The 17,572-nt window shown below is 51.6% G+C and overlaps 1 protein-coding gene across 3 annotated transcripts in view; it reads right to left on the reverse strand.

Moving 5' to 3' along the window:
- Positions 1-246: 246 nt before the first annotated feature.
- The window catches only part of LOC120020745 (casein kinase I-like), a 65,271-nt gene continuing 47,945 nt past the window's right edge, over positions 247-17,572 (reverse strand). Inside the window, exons 7-12 of one of the 3 annotated variants that reach the window (XM_038964486.1) lie at positions 13,957-14,041; positions 13,633-13,781; positions 13,051-13,134; positions 10,110-10,211; positions 3,822-3,928; positions 247-2,251 (exon numbers count right to left, since the gene is read on the reverse strand). In XM_038964486.1, the coding sequence (XP_038820414.1) occupies positions 2,200-2,251; positions 3,822-3,928; positions 10,110-10,211; positions 13,051-13,134; positions 13,633-13,781; positions 13,957-14,041 (579 nt within the window). In that variant the 3' untranslated portion in view covers positions 247-2,199. The remainder of the gene's footprint in view (positions 2,252-3,821; positions 3,929-10,109; positions 10,212-13,050; positions 13,135-13,632; positions 13,782-13,956; positions 14,042-17,572) is intronic. The other 2 variants (XM_038964485.1, XM_038964484.1) reach the window with 2 other exon arrangements.

The raw sequence follows: 17,572 nt of genomic DNA on the forward strand, positions 1-17,572 counted from the left end.
CTCAGAGACGCTGCTGCCCACATTGAGACCCGATCACTGGACACTTTAATAAATGGATCACTAGTCACTGTAAATAATGCCACTTTAATAATGTTTACATATCTTATATCACATGTATATATTGTATTTTATACCATCTATTGCACCTTGCCTATGCCGCTCGGCCATCGCTCATCCATATATGTACATATTCTCATTCACCCCTTTAGATGTGTGTATTAGGTAGTTGCTGGGGAATTGTTAGATTATTTGTTAGATATTACTGCACTGTCAGAACTAGAAGCACAAGCATTTCGCTACACTCGCATTAACATCTGTGTACGTGACAAATAAAATTTGATTTGACAACAGGTTGTGACAAGTAATGTTAGCCGTTGTGACATGACTACGACCGTGTCATAACCTGTTGTGACATTGGGTCTCAACTATACATTTTGTTTTTTACTACTATACACATTTCATTGCATGTGTGTGTCACCAGAGATATTAACAAGTTGAGAATGCTCATTAAGAACATTTACAAAAAGATACGCAAGCCTAAATATGTTCCACATTTCAAAATGTGACATTCGTTTAAAAAAAAAAAATGGCACAAATTATGACTTCCAAGTGACTGACTTGGACAAGCAACATAAAACCCATTGACGCTTAGGGCTTGTCCCAAACAGCACCCATTTACCTTTTAGTGAACTACTTTTGACCAGGACCCATATGATTTAGGTCATTAGTGCAACATATTGGCAGTAGGGTGCCATTTGAGTCACACCAGTTTTATACAGGCTACCTGTAGTTATAAAACCGTACTGGTTCACTGCTTTCAGTTCAATGTTTCAATGTTCCTACATCTGCTTGTATTTCTGTTTGTCGGTGTTAAACTTTAATCCCAGAATTCCATGAACTCCCCCCCCATCTAAAGTGCAATTTTAAAGAGATTAAATATTTGTTTATCTCCCCCCCCCCCCCCCCCACAGTACCTGAGAGCAGCCACTATCCGTCACCAACATCCATCCACAGGAAATGAGAAAACAGAATGAAATAAAGAGAAAAAAGCTCTGTTTCCTGAAGATGCTCTAAAGAACAACGAAGTACAACTGTTCAACAACTCAGTGGGTTTCAAAACTTCATTTTAAAATACAAAAGGAAAGAAGTTGTATTCATTTTCCTTCTGATTCTGGTGTTCATGCATTTTACTTTTTCTTTCCTGTCTGTTATACTGGAGTTTACCAACGACTTGGTAAATGGAGCATGGTATCACTACTGTGTTACAGTAGTCTGTTTCTCTGTCCTCCAGTTCAGAACGTTTATATGGAACACAAACAGTTTCCAACAGTCTTTCTGTCCTTAAATAATGTCTTATTTATGCATCTCAGGTCTTTTCTAGCTCTCTCCATCAGTCCGTTATGAGGGTCATCTTTCCGCCCCGCTATCCATCCATCCATCCATTATAGAAATATAAACATGAATTTCTTCTGATCCTCTCAGCTCCAAGCACACAGACAATCATGGTTATGGTCCGTTTGGTCCTGCCGGTCTGTCTGTCTGCACAAGGCAGGTCATCACAGCAGGCATTAGTCTGTGTTGTAGTACTGCAGGAGGATCAACAGGGAGCGCTCTAACTGTACAAAGAGAGAGATAGGAGGGTGTAGAGCACTCAGCTCAATTTCAGTACTGCTTTCCTCCCGTCAGTCCGTCTTGTGCCTTCACGAGTGCCGCCGGAGGCCTCTCCCCTTCACGAGTGCCGCCGGAGGCCTCTCCCCTTCACGAGTGCCGCCGGAGGCCTCTCCCCTTCACGAGTGCCGCCGGAGGCCTCTCCCCTTCACGAGTGTCGCCGGAGGCCTCTCCCCTTCACGAGTGCCGCCGGAGGCCTCTCCCCTTCACGAGTGCCGCCGGAGGCCTCTCCCCTTCACGAGTGCCGCCGGAGGCCTCTCCCCTTCACGAGTGCCGCCGGAGGCCGCTCCCCTTCACGAGTGCCGCCGGAGGCCGCTCCCCTTCACGAGTGCCGCCGGAGGCCGCTCCCCTTCACGAGTGCCGCCGGAGGCCGCTCCCCTTCACGAGTGCCGCCGGAGGCCGCTCCCCTTTACGAGTGTCGCCGGAGGCCTCTCCCCTTCACTAGTGTCGCCGGAGGCCTCTCCCCTTCACTAGTGTCGCCGGAGGCCTCTCCCCTTCACTAGTGTCGCCGGAGGCCTTGCCTCTTCTTCACTAGTGTCTCTGGAGGCCTTGCCCCGTCCTCCTCTTAAAGAAACAGCAGCACCTGAAACAGAACACAAATTAACAATAGGATTAGATTCTTTATTGTCCTCAGACACTGACTATACAAAACATTAAGAACACCTGCTCTTTCCATGACCAGGTGAAAGCTTTGATCCCTTATTGATGTCACTTGTTAAATCCACTTCAATCAGTGTAGATGAAGGGGAGGAGACAGGTTAAAGAAGGATTTTTAAGCCTTGAGACATGGATTGTGTATTTGTGCCATTCAGAGGGTGAATAGGCAAGACAAAAGATTTAGGTGCCTTTGAACAGGGTTTGGTAGTAGGTGCCAGGCGCACCGGTTTGTGTCAAGAACTGCAACGCTGCTGGGTTTTTCACGCTCAACAGTTTCCTGTGTGTGTCAAGAATGGTCCACCACCCAAAGGACATCCAGCCAACTTGACAACTGTGGGAAGCATTGGAGTCAACATGGGCCAGCATCCCTGTGGAACGCTTTCAACACCTTGTAGAGTTCATGCACTGACTAGTTGAGAATGATCTGAGGGCAAAAAGGGGTGCAACTCAATATTAGGAAGGTGTATAATTAAATACATTTTCATGCCAAACAAGATAACCAACCTGGCTCAGATCCTAGTATGTGCTTTTTTGCACTGTTTATTCATCGACATTCTGGACTAATACATGGCTCTTAGCCAGGGATGGACACTTGCCAGCTGGGCTAGTAGACCGGGAAACATTCAGGTCAAAAAGCTGTTCCATGAGATGTTTGAAAAGTCTACCTTTCACTGGTCTTATTGGCTAGCTGGACATATTATCAACTAGCACCGTCTGAAAGGTACTAGCCCTGGGCTACCTTCTTTTCATCTTCACTCTTAGAACCGTGAGTGTTGGGGAAGAGGGCATGGGGACGGAGGACGAGGGGACGGAGAAAGGAGGGCGAGGGGACGGAGGAAGGAGGGCACGGAGGGCGAGGGGACGGAGGGCACGGAGGGCGAGGGGACGGAGGAAGGAGGGCGAGGGGACGGAGGAAGGAGCGTGAGGGGACGGAGGAAGGAGCGCGAGGGGACGGAGGAAGGAGCGCGAGGGGACGGAGGAAGGAGGGACGGAGGAAGGAGGGCGAGGGGACGGAGGAAGGAGGGCGAGGGGACGGAGGAAGGAGGGCGAGGGGACGGAGGAAGGAGGGCGAGGGGACGGAGGAAGGAGGGCGAGGGGACGGAGGGATGAGGAAGGAGGGCGAGGGGACGCAGGGATGGAGGAAGGAGCGCGAGGAGACGGAGGAAGGAGGGATGGAGGAAGGAGGGCGAGGAGACGGAGGAAGGAGGGCGAGGGGACGGAGGAAGGAGCGCGAGGGGACGGAGGGATGGAGGAAGGAGGGCGAGGGAACGGAGGGATGGAGGAAGGAGCGCGAGGGGATGGAGGAAGGAGGGCGAGGGGAAGGAGGGATGGAGGAAGGAGCGCGAGGGGACGGAGGAAGGAGGGATGGAGGGCGAGGGAACGGAGGGATGGAGGAAGGAGCGCGAGGGGATGGAGGAAGGAGGGCGAGGGGAAGGAGGGATGGAGGAAGGAGGGCGAGGGGATGGAGGAAGGAGGGCGAGGGGCATCCATCTTACTTTGTGTCGTCGGCCACCTCCACCTCGGCCGGGGCGGTGATGGGGGTGTTGGAGTGGCCCGCAGTCGGATCGTCTGTATTCAGCTCCCCATTGGTCGAACTCATCACCTGCAGGGGAGCATCATGGAAAGTCAGATGTTAGAAAATGGTAGTTTACTGTGGTCCAATATATGTCATGTCACTAACACTAAACTACACGACCAAAAGTATGTGCTCGTCCAACATCTAATTAATATGAATTAATATGGACTCTCGTTTGCTACTGTAAACAGCCTCCATTCTTCTGGGAAGGCTTTCCACTAGATGTTGGAACATTGCTGCGGGGACTTGCTTCCATTAAGGCACTGATGTTGGGCGACTAGGCCTGGCTCGCAGTCAGCGTTCTAACTAATCCCAAAGGTGTTTGATGGGGTTGAGGTCAGGGCTCTGTGCAGGCCAGTTCTTCCACACCGATCTCGACAAACCATTTCAGTATGGACCTCGCTTTGTGCACGGGGGCATCGTTATGCTGAAACAGGAAAGAGCCTTCCCCAAACTGTTGCCATAAAGTTGTAAGCACAGAATCGTATAGAATGACATTGTAGTATCAATATTTCCCTTCACTGGAACTAAGAGGCCTGAACCATGAAAACAGCCCCAGACCATTATTCTTCCTCCAACAAACTTTACAGTTGGCACTATGCATTGGGGCAGGAGGTAGCGTTCTCCTGGCATCCTCCAAAACCCAGATTCGTCCGTCGGACTGCCAGATGGTGAAGTGTGATTCATCACTCCAGAGAACGCGTTTCCACTGCTCCAGAGTCCAATGGCGGTGAGCTTTACACCACTCCAGCCGACGCTTGACATTGAGCGTGGTGATCTTAGGCTTGTGTGCGGCTGCTCAGCCATGGCAACCCATTTCATGAAGCTCCTGACGAAAAGTTGATGTGCTGACGTTGCTTTCAGAGGCAGGTTGGAAATCAGTAGTGAGTTTTGCAAACGAGGACAGACGATTTTTACACTGTTCAGCACTCAGCGGTCCCGATCTGTGAGCTTGTGTGGTCTACCGCTTCAAGGCTGAGTTGTTTTGGCTCCTAGACGTTTCCACTTCACAATAACAGCGCTTACAGTTGACCGGGGCAGCTCTAGCAGGCCCCGAAATTTGAGTAACTGACTTGTTGGCAATGAGGCATCCTATGATGGTGCCATGTTGAAAGTCACAGAGCTCTTCAGTAAGGGGCCATTCTACTGCCAATGTTTGTCTGTGGAGATTGCATGGCTGTGTGCTCGACTTTATAAAGCCGTAAGCAACGGGTGTTGCTGAAATAGCTGAATCCACTAATTTGAAGGGCTGTCCACATACACTATATATACAAAAGTACGCCATGTCACTATTATGAAAGAGCTTTTGAAATCAACATGGCAAATACAAGCCTACTGCTGTAATGTTGTTATAAACGGACAACAGCTTTTCTTCAGGATGGTTTGTGTGAACTTTCTACTGTATTACTATTACTGGGTGGTCACCTGGCTATTTGGGATTCAGCCAATGACAGAACACTACTCTCACTCTAGATGGCGGATTCATCCAATGACAGAACACTAAGCTCACTCTAGATGGCGGATTCATCCAATGACAGAACACTAAGCTCACTCTAGATGGCGGATTCATCCAATGACAGAACACTAAGCTCACTCGAGATGGCGGATTCATCCAATGACAGAACACTAAGCTCACTCGAGATGGCGGATTCAGCCAATGACAGAACACTACTCTCACTCTAGATGGCGGATTCATCCAATGACAGAACACTAAGCTCACTCGAGATGGCGGATTCATCCAATGACAGAACACTACTCTCACTCGAGATGGCGGATTCATCCAATGACAGAACACTACTCTCACTCGAGATGGGGGATTCATCCAATGACAGAACACTAAGCTCACTCGAGATGGCGGATTCATCCAATGACAGAACACTACTCTCACTCTAGATGGCGGATTCATCCAATGACAGAACACTAAGCTCACTCTAGATGGCATTATACTCAGTATATCATCTAGACCTGTGGTTTCTAGCATGATGAAACAGGACACTGGATAAGACAGGAGAAATACTCCAGACATTACGGACTGACCCTAGCCCCCTGACACAGAATGGCCTTACTGAAGAGCTCTGACTTTCAACATGGCACCATCATAGGATGCCACCTTTCCAACAAGTCAGTTCCTCAAATTTCGGCCCTGCTAGAGCTGCCCCAGTCAACGGTCTCAGCCTCAGTATTTATGCTGCAGTAGTTTATGTGTCGGTGGGCTAGGATCAGTCTGTTATATCTGGAGTACTTCTCCTGTCTTATCCAGTGTCCTGTGTGAATTTAAGTATGCACCAGCTGGGCCGAGGGCTCCGCTGTCTGAGCCCGGCAACAGCTGGGCCGAGGGCTCCGCTGTCTGAGCCCGACACCAGCTGGGCCGAGGGCTCCGCTGTCTGAGCCCGGCAACAGCTGGGCCGAGAGCTCCGCTGTCTGAGCCCGGCAACAGCTGGGCCGAGGGCTCCTGGGCCGAGTGCTCCGCTGTCTGAGCCCGGCAACAGCTGGGCCGAGGGCTCCGCTGTCTGAGCCCGGCAATAGCTGGGCCGAGGGCTCCGCTGTCTGAGCCCGACACCAGCTGGGCCGAGGGCTCCGCTGTCTGAGCCCGACACCAGCTGGGCCGAGGGCTCCGCTGTCTGAGCCCGACACCAGCTGGGCCGAGGGCTCCGCTGTCTGAGCCCGACAATAGCTGGGCTGAGTGTCTGAACAGATCAACCAGTCGATGAACATTCGGAATGTATTCAAACCCTTTGACTTTTCCACATTTTGTTACTTTACAGGATTATTCCGATATTGATTTAATAATAAAAAAAAAGAATCCTTATCTACACACAATTCCCCATAATGACAACAAGAACAAGTTTCTAGAAATGTTTTAATTTTTTTGTTAAATATATACCTTATTTACATAAGTATTCAGACCCTTTGCTATGAGACTCGAAGTTGAGCTCAGGTGCTTCCTGTTTCCATTGATCATCCTTGAGATGTTTCTACAACTTGATTGGAGTCCACCTGTGGTAAATTCAATTGATTGGACATGATTTGGAAAGGCACACACCAGTCTATATGAAGGTCCCAAAGATGACAGTGCATGTCAGAGCAAAAACCAAGCCATGAGGTTGAAGGAATTGTCCGTAGAGCTCCGAGACAGGATTGTGTCGAGGCACAGATCAGGGGAAGGGTACCAAAAAAATATCTGCAGCATTGAAGGTCCTCAAGAACACAGTGGCCTCCATCATTCTTAAATGGAAGAAGTTTGGAACCACCTAGAGCTGGCTGCCTGGCCAAACTGATAAAAATCGGGGTAGAAGGGCCTTGTCAGGGAGGTGACCAAGAACCCGATGGTCACTGACAGAACTCCAGAGTTCCTCTGTGGAGATGGGAGAACCTTCCAGAAGGACAACCATCTCTGCAGCACTCCACCAATCAGTCCTTTATGGTAGAGTGGCCAGATGGAAGCCACTCCTCAGTAAAAGGCACATGACAGCACACTTGGACTTTGCCAAAAGGCACCTAAAGGACTCAGACCATGAGCAACAAGATTATCTGGTCTGATGAAACCAAGATTGAGCTCTTTGGCTTGACTGAAGAACAGCTTCTATCTCAAGGCCATCAGACTGCTAAACAGCCATCACTAACTCAGAGAGGCTGCTGCCTACATGGGGACCCGATCACTGGCCACTAACAAATGAATCACTAGTCACTTTAAACAACGCCCCTTTAAAAATGTTTACATATTACATTACTCATATCACATATATTTTTTTCCTCTTTTGCACCCCAGTATCTCTACTTGCACATTCATCTTCTGCACATCTATCATTCCAGTGTTAATGCTAAATTGTAATTATTTCGCCACTACGACCTATTTATTGCCTTACCTCCCTTATCTTACTTCATTTGCACACACTGTACATAGATTTTTATATTGTGTTGTTTGCTGTACGTTTGTTTTATTCCATGTGTAACTCTGTGTTGTTTTTGTCGCACTGCTTTGCTTTATCTTGGCCAGGTCGCAGCTGTAAATGAGAACTTGTTCTCAACTGGCCTACCTGGTTAAATAAAGGTGAAATAAATAAATAATATAAAAATATATATATATTGTATTTTATGCCATCTACTGCATCTTGCCTATGCCGTTCGGCCATCGCTCATCCATATATTTATATTCTCATTCACCCCTTTAGATGTGTGTATTAGGTAGTTGTTGTGGAATTGTTAGATTGCTTGTTAGATATTACTCCACTGTCAGAACTAGAAGCACAAGCATTTCGCTACACTCGCATTAACATCTGCTAACCATGTGTACGTGACAAATAAAATTGGATTTGGCTAAACAGGAAGCAGCCCACTGGACACAGACATAAGTTCAACGTCTAGTTTCCATTTCCATTTGGTTGAGTTGTCAACTAAGATGAATTCAACGGGAAATCTACAGAAATAATTGAGGCAAAAAAAATAGGCGACTAAAAAGACAATTCACTTAAGTTGTTGACTTTTTGCTAATCTAATCAGTTTCCCACGTTGATTCAACGTCATCACATTGAACTGTTTGGTTAAAATAACAACATTGAATCAACCAGTTTTGGCCCAGTGGGAGACTCCTGGCTATAAGGCAGTGTAACAGTATAACTTTAAACCGTCCCCTCGCCCCGACACGGGCGCGAACCAGGGACCCTCTGCACACATCAACAACTGACACCCACGAAGCGTCGTTACCCATCGCTCCACAAAAGCCGCGGCCCTTGCAGAGCAAGGGGAAACCCTACATCTAGGTTTCAGATCAAGTGACGTAACTGATTGAAACGCTACTAGCGCGTACCCGCTAACTAGCTAGCCATTTCACATCCGTTACAGCAGCATAACTATAAAGTTTACATGAATCACACAGAGCGCGAATTGTTTTGCCCCAATGCAATGTGTAGACTGCGTATTGCTTGTACGACGGCAATACCCGTTACAACAGACGGTTGACGCTTTCATATATATTTTTGTATCTTTCGTTCAAATCGCAGCACTTCAGAAATATGATAGAGAGACATGGGCTACATCATCTATAGATCAAATTGGTTTCAGAAGAGAGAAACGTGGATGTGTGTAAATAAAACATAGGCAGAACGTGACTTGGATGCTTAAGAGTTGAGAGATGTTTCCAGAGAGTGCTGGGTAGGAGCGAAAACCGTATTCGTAGCCTCTGACTACAATCAAATCATAGCATGCAGGGACTAAAAAGGTACTTTTGGCCCACCGGGTCGATATTCTTTGCCATAATTACATCAGGGTAATGATAGCTGGAAGTCAGATAAGCATAAACAAAGCTTTATTTACAAGGGGAGTGAGAAATACAGTCTAACTACTTTCAGGATAGTGAAAGGCAGAGTTAACAGGAATGCTAACTTAGCTACGTAGCTATTATCACCCGAGACGATAGCTAGCTAGCCAAGTGTGTGTTAATACTAAGTGCCGACTGTGTAAACCAAGCCACTCGAGATAAATAATGTACTACTAGGTTGATCTTTTACACGGGAATGTAAAGGATTGTGCTCTACGGTGGGGTAACACACGTGAAGAAACCGTACCACTGAAGTTTAGCCAAGCAGACCGAAATGGCCGTTCAGCTAACTCCAAACGGTGGGGACCGACGGCGAGCCAGAGACCACTAGTCGACGTAGCTACAACTAGTGGAAACCCGGCTATTAGTGGGACGCTAAAGCAGTGAAGCTAGCGAGCCAACAGCACTAATTGCGTGCAAGCTAGGCTACAGGAACTGTAACGTTAACTAGCTGACGACAAAACAGCGCTCGGTAAAGTGAAGCAGAAGTTAGCAGAGTTCCTGTCGATAGAAAAGAAGCCACTTAATGCCCTGTGACAGGAGTGGTAACAGTTAAACGCTACGTTTTCTGAGGAGAGCTGCTAAATACTAGACTCGTTAAGAGGAAACCAGAGCATTGTGGGTACTATACAGATACGTTGGGCTCACGGCCACAAAGATTTGATTGTCCGGTTAGGTGTGATTGAATAAGTTTTCAGCCGTGTCCATAGTGAAGTGTGGAACTGAGCCGACTGAAAGAACCTGGCTGAGCAGAGACCTTGTGCAAAAGAAACAGAAACAGAAAAAGAAGCGAGGAAAGAACAGAGCAAGAGAAAACGGAAAAGAAAGACATACGGTAGAAAGAATGAAGACAGTGTTTAGCATTGAGGGACTACACCCACTGCCCAGTACCTGGACGGAGCCCCCCAGCCCATCAGCTGTTAGATGGGACCCCAGCAGCTCCCTATTGGTCACTGGAGTGGGCTGAGACTCACTTCCTTTGGGTTCTGGCGACTGGTGCGACAGCAAGGGAAGAGAGGACAGGACAAAGGGGGAGAGATGGAGGGAGGGAGGGCAGGACAAAGGGGGAGAGATGGAGGGAGGGAGGGCAGGACAAAGGGGAGGGAGAGCAGGACAAAGGGGGAGAGATGGAGGGAGGGAGGGCAGGACAAAGGGGGAGAGATGGAGGGAGGGAGGGCAGGACAAAGGGGAGGGAGGGCAGGACAAAGGGGGAGAGATGGAGGGAGGGAGGGCAGGACAAAGGGGAGGGAGGGCAGGACAAAGGGGGAGAGATGGAGGGAGGGAGGGCAGGACAAAGGGGAGGGAGGGCAGGACAAAGGGGGAGAGATGGAGGGAGGGAGGGCAGGACAAAGGGGGAGGATGGATGAAGGGAGGGCAGGACAAAGGGGGAGAGATGGAGGGAGGGAGGGCAGGACAAAGGGGGAGGATGGATGAAGGGAGGGCAGGACAAAGGGGGAGAGATGGAGGGCAGGACGGCAGGACAAAGAGGGAGGGAGGGCAGGACAAAGGGGGAGAGATGGAAGAGATGGTAAAGGAAGGAGGAGTGTAAAAGAAGGAAAGAAACAAAACAATTAAGTTCAAGGAGGTTGTGTCTTTTCCCTCTTGTGCAGAAACAGTTAGACAGCTACTTAGACACTGCTCAACCAGAGGACACAGACAGACAGACCTGAGGGGCAGTGCGGTGACGTGGGAGGAAAAAGAGTGCACGTGAGGACTACGTGACAGAAGACTACACGTGACATGCAGAAGCACAAGCGGCGGAACAAGCTGATGTTCTGAGACTGATACCAGTCTGTTGCTGGTCTCTTTAATATAGCCTGGGTACCAGTCTGTTGCTGGTCTCTTTAATATAGCCTGGGTACCAGTCTGTTGCTGGTCTCTTTAATATAGCCTGGGTACCAGTCTGTTGCTGGTCTCTTTAATATAGCCTGGGTACCAGTCTGTTGCTGGTCTCTTTAATATAGCCTGGGTACCAGTCTGTTGCTGGTCTCTTTAATATAGCCTGGGTACCAGTCTGTTGCTGGTCTCTTTAATATAGCCTGGGTACCAGTCTGTTGCTGGTCTCTTTAATATAGCCTGGGTACCAGCCTGTTGCTGGTCTCTTTAATATAGCCTGGGTACCAGTCTGTTGCTGGTCTCTTTAATATAGCCTGGGTACCAGTCTGTTGCTGGTCTCTTTAATATAGCCTGGGTACCAGTCTGTTGCTGGTCTCTTTAATATAGCCTGGGTACCAGTCTGTTGCTGGTCTCTTTAATATAGCCTGGGTACCAGTCTGTTGCTGGTCTCTAATATAGCCTGGGTACCAGTCTGTTGCTGGTCTCTTTAATATAGCCTGGGTACCAGTCTGTTGCTGGTCTCTTTAATATAGCCTGGGTACCAGCCTGTTGCTGGTCTCTTTAATATAGCCTGGGTACCAGTCTGTTGCTGGTCTCTTTAATATAGCCTGGGTACCAGTCTGTTGCTGGTCTCTTTAATATAGCCTGGGTACCAGTCTGTTGCTGGTCTCTTTAATATAGCCTGGGTACCAGTCTGTTGCTGGTCTCTTTAATATAGCCTGGGTACCAGCCTGTTGCTGGTCTCTTTAATATAGCCTGGGTACCAGTCTGTTGCTGGTCTCTTTAATATAGCCTGGGTACCAGTCTGTTGCTGGTCTCTTTAATATAGCCTGGGTACCAGTCTGTTGCTGGTCTCTTTAATATAGCCTGGGTACCAGTCTGTTGCTGGTCTCTTTAATATAGCCTGGGTACCAGCCTGTTGCTGGTCTCTAATATAGCCTGGGTACCAGCCTGTTGCTGGTCTCTCTAATATAGCCTGGGTACCAGCCTGTTGCTGGTCTCTTTAATATAGCCTGGGTACCAGCCTGTTGCTGGTCTCTTTAATATAGCCTGGGTACCAGCCTGTTGCTGGTCTCTTTAATATAGCCTGGGGTACCAGTCTGTTGCTGGTCTCTTTAATATAGCCTGGGTACCAGCCTGTTGCTGGTCTCTTTAATATAGCCTGGGTACCAGCCTGTTGCTGGTCTCTTTAATATAGCCTGGGTACCAGCCTGTTGCTGGTCTCTTTAATATAGCCTGGGTACCAGCCTGTTGCTGGTCTCTTTAATATAGCCTGGGTACCAGTCTGTTGCTGGTCTCTCTAATATAGCCTGGGTACCAGCCTGTTGCTGGTCTCTTTAATATAGCCTGGGTACCAGTCTGTTGCTGGTCTCTTTAATATAGCCTGGGTACCAGCCTGTTGCTGGTCTCTTTAATATAGCCTGGGTACCAGCCTGTTGCTGGTCTCTTTAATATAGCCTGGGTACCAGTCTGTTGCTGGTCTCTTTAATATAGCCTGGGTACCAGTCTGTTGCTGGTCTCTTTAATATAGCCTGGGTACCAGTCTGTTGCTGGTCTCTTTAATATAGCCTGGGTACCAGTCTGTTGCTGGTCTCTTTAATATAGCCTGGGTACCAGCCTGTTGCTGGTCTCTTTAATATAGCCTGGGTACCAGTCTGTTGCTGGTCTCTTTAATATAGCCTGGGTACCAGTCTGTTTGGCTTGACAATGATGATTGAGTTGGCAGAAGTACCAGCGGATGTGGACCAGGCTACAGTTAAGTTATTAACACTAAATGTCAAATGCAGAGAATGACGTGTGAAAACGTGTGAAAAAAATGGGAGCTTTTTCCTCAAATTCTTCTGTAAGTTAGTCTATCAAGAGAAACTGAAGTAGCTGTTCTTCATCAAGGACTGGGTCTTCAGTGTGTGTGTGTGTGTGGGTGTGTGTGTGTGTGTGTGTGTGTGTGTGTGTGGGTGTGTGTGTGTGTGTGTGTGTGTGTGTGTGTGGGTCCTACCTGGTTTTTGGTCTGCTGCGTTGCCTTGTCTCTGCTGCTGGACTGTAGAAGGGTCTCACTGGGGACTGAACCAATGGGAGTAGGCTGAGGAGAGAGGTGAAAGATCATCATTAACTAAACAGCCAATAGGACTGTACTGAGGAGACGGGTTAAAGGTCATGGTTAAAACTAAACAGCCAATAGGACTGTACTGAGGAGAGGGGTTAAAGGTCATGGTTAAAACTAAACAGCCAATAGGACTGTACTGAGGAGAGGGGTTAAAGGTCATGGTTAAAACTAAACAGCCAATAGGACTGTACTGAGGAGAGGGGTTAAAGGTCATGGTTAAAACTAAACAGCCAATAGGACTGTACTGAGGAGAGGGGTTAAAGGTCATGGTTAAAACTAAACAGCCAATCGGACTGTACTGAGGAGAGGGGTTAAAGGTCATGGTTAAAACTAAACAGTAATTGTTGTTACCTTTCTGATAAACTCATCCATCTAACTTAGTAAGTATCCAAAATATAGCGTGAATCCCATGTATATCAATGAGGCCCGTTGTCCTGCAGAGAGACAGATAATTAATAGTAGATATGGACTGACCAGTGGCTTGCCGACCCAGTCGTACTCGTAATCAAAGACGTAGCCGTTCCTGTCGAAGAGGTCGGTGAAGAGTTTCCGTAAGTAGTCGTAGTCCGGCTTCTCAAAGAAATCCAGGCGCCGCACATAACGCAGGTAGGTGGCCATCTCTTCTACAAGGAGAAAAACACACATTAAATACAGGAAGGAAAAAACACAAACAATGAAATATCTTTCCAATATTTCAGGTGTTACGTAGTTATTTACTCCTAACCAGCAGGCTAACCTAAAGTACTGAAAGGAACTAGTAGTGGGACAGAAAGAAGCAGAAAGAGAAGAGATCCAGACCTGGGAAGCTCTCACACAGCACCTCGATGGGTGTGGTTCTCTTGGTGTCACCTATCTTCTGATAGCGCTCCTTCAGAGTGTCTGCCTGGGGGGGAGAGAAGGAGGGGGGAGGGGAGAAAGAGGAGGGAGGGGAGAAATAGGAGCGAGAATAAGGGAGGGAGGGGAGAAAGAGGAGGGAGCGAGGGAGGGGAGGAGGAGGGAGGGGAGAAGGAGGGAGCGAGGGAGGGGAGAAGGAGGGAGGGGAGAAAGAGGGGAGCGAGAATAAGGGAGGGGAAAAAGAGGGGGGAGGGGAGAAGGAGGGAGCGAGGGAGGGGAGAAAGAGGGAGCGAGGGAGGGGAGAAAGAGGGAGCGAGGGAGGGGAGAAAGAGGGAGCGAGGGAGGGGAGAAAGAGGGAGCGAGGGAGCGAGAAGAGGGAGGGAGAGGAGCGAGAAAAAGGGAGGGAGAGGAGCGAGAAAAAGGGAGGGAGCGGAGCGAGAAAAAGGGAGGGAGCGGAGCGAGAAAAAGGGAGGGAGCGGAGCGAGAAAAAGGGAGGGAGCGGAGCGAGAAAAAGGGAGGGAGCGGAGCGAGAAAAAAGGGAGGGAGCGGAGCGAGAAAAAAGGGAGGGAGCGGAGCGAGAAAAAAGGGAGGGAGAGGAGCGAGAAAAAAGGGAGGGAGAGGAGCGAGAAAAAAGGGAGGGAGAGGAGCGAGAAAAAAGGGAGGGAGAGGAGCGAGAAAAAAGGGAGGGAGAGGAGCGAGAAAAAGGGAGGGAGAGGAGCGAGAGTGGCAGAGGAGGGAGGGGAGCGAGAGTGGCAGAGGAGGGAGGGGAGCGAGAGTGGCAGAGGAGGGAGGGGAGCGAGAGGGGCAGAGGAGGGAGGGAGAGAGAGTGGAAGAGGAGGGAGGGAGAGAGAGTGGAAGAGGAGGGAGGGAGAGAGAGTGGAAGAGGAGGGAGAGAGAGTGGAAGAGGAGGGAGGGAGAGAGAGTGGAGAGGAGGGGGGGTGGAAGAGGAGGGAGGGGGGGGAGAGTGGAAGGGGAGGGAGGGAGAGAGAGTGGAGAGGAGGGGGGGGGGGGTGTAAGTAATGAAGGTTCATTTGGATGATTAACGGAAACGCCCCGGCACGCGGAAACGACGCCCCGGCACGCGGAAACGACGCCCCGGCACGCGGAAACGACGCCCCGGCACGCGGAAACGACGCCCCGGCACGCGGAAACGACGCCCCGGCACGCGGAAACGACGCCCCGGCACGAGGAAACGACGCCCCGGCACGAGGAAACGACGCCCCGGCACGAGGAAACGACGCCCCGGCACGCGGAAACGACGCCCCGGCACGCGGAAACGACGCCCCGGCACGCGGAAACGACGCCCCGGCACGCGGAAACGACGCCCCGGCACGCGGAAACAACGCCCCGGCACGAGGAAACAACGCCCCGGCACGAGGAAACAACGCCCCGGCACGCGGAAACAACGCCCCGGCACGCGGAAACAACGCCCCGGCACGAGGAAACAACGCCCCGGCACGCGGAAACAACGCCCCGGCACGCGGAAACAACGCCCCGGCACGCGGAAACAACGCCCCGGCACGCGGAAACAACGCCCCGGCACGCGGAAACAACGCCCCGGCACGCGGAAACAACGCCCCGGCACGAGGAAACAACGCCCCGGCACGAGGAAACAACGCCCCGGCACGCGGAAACAACGCCCCGGCACGCGGAAACAACGCCCCGGCACGCGGAAACAACGCCCCGGCACGCGGAAACAACGCCCCGGCACGCGGAAACAACGCCCCGGCACAAGGAAACAACGCCCCGGCACGCGGAAACAACGCCCCGGCACGCGGAAACAACGCCCCGGCACGCGGAAACAACGCCCCGGCACGAGGAAACAACGCCCCGGCACGAGGAAACAACGCCCCGGCACGAGGAAACAACGCCCCGGCACGAGGAAACAACGCCCCGGCACGAGGAAACAACGCCCCGGCACGAGGAAACAACGCCCCGGCACGAGGAAACAACGCCCCGGCACGAGGAAACAACGCCCCGGCACGAGGAAACAACGCCCCGGCACAAGGAAACAACGCCCCGGCACAAGGAAACAACGCCCCGGCACAAGGAAACAACGCCCCGGCACAAGGAAACAACGCCCCGGCACAAGGAAACAACGCCCCGGCACAAGGAAACAACGCCCCGGCACAAGGAAACGACGCCCCGGCACAAGGAAACAACGCCCCGGCACGAGGAAACAACGCCCCGGCACAAGGAAACAACGCCCCGGCACGAGGAAACGACGCCCCGGCACGCGGAAACGACGCCCCGGCACGCGGAAACGACGCCCCGGCACGCGGAAACGACGCCCCGGCACGAGGAAACGACGCCCCGGCACGAGGAAACGACGCCCCGGCACGAGGAAACGACGCCCCGGCACGCGGAAACGACGCCCCGGCACGCGGAAACGACGCCCCGGCACGCGGAAACGACGCCCCGGCACGCGGAAACAACGCCCCGGCACGCGGAAACAACGCCCCGGCACGAGGAAACAACGCCCCGGCACGAGGAAACAACGCCCCGGCACGCGGAAACAACGCCCCGGCACGCGGAAACAACGCCCCGGCACAAGGAAACAACGCCCCGGCACAAGGAAACAACGCCCCGGCACAAGGAAACAACGCCCCGGCACGCGGAAACAACGCCCCGGCACGCGGAAACAACGCCCCGGCACGCGGAAACAACGCCCCGGCACGCGGAAACAACGCCCCGGCACGAGGAAACAACGCCCCGGCACGAGGAAACAACGCCCCGGCACGCGGAAACAACGCCCCGGCACGCGGAAACAACGCCCCGGCACGCGGAAACAACGCCCCGGCACGCGGAAACAACGCCCCGGCACAAGGAAACAACGCCCCGGCACAAGGAAACAACGCCCCGGCACGCGGAAACAACGCCCCGGCACGCGGAAACAACGCCCCGGCACGCGGAAACAACGCCCCGGCACGAGGAAACAACGCCCCGGCACGAGGAAACAACGCCCCGGCACGAGGAAACAACGCCCCGGCACGAGGAAACAACGCCCCGGCACGAGGAAACAACGCCCCGGCACGAGGAAACAACGCCCCGGCACGAGGAAACAACGCCCCGGCACGAGGAAACAACGCCCCGGCACGAGGAAACAACGCCCCGGCACGAGGAAACAACGCCCCGGCACGAGGAAACAACGCCCCGGCACGAGGAAACAACGCCCCGGCACAAGGAAACAACGCCCCGGCACAAGGAAACAACGCCCCGGCACAAGGAAACAACGCCCCGGCACAAGGAAACAACGCCCCGGCACAAGGAAACAACGCCCCGGCACAAGGAAACGACGCCCCGGCACAAGGAAACAACGCCCCGGCACAAGGAAACAACGCCCCGGCACAAGGAAACGACGCCCCGGCACAAGGAAACGACGCCCCGGCACAAGGAAACGACGCAACGTGCAGCAGGTGGGAGAGTTCAGACATTGATGTGGTGAGATGGAGTTCTGTGCCTGAAGGCTGTGTGTCTGTCTGGACTGATAAAGTAGTGTGGACGCGGTCTAGTCAACAGAGAGGACAGGACTGATAAAGTAGTGAGGACGCGGTCTAGTCAACAGACAGGACAGGACTGA

Source organism: Salvelinus namaycush, chromosome 25 (genome assembly GCF_016432855.1).
Source record: "Salvelinus namaycush isolate Seneca chromosome 25, SaNama_1.0, whole genome shotgun sequence".
Lineage (NCBI taxonomy): Eukaryota > Metazoa > Chordata > Actinopteri > Salmoniformes > Salmonidae > Salvelinus > Salvelinus namaycush.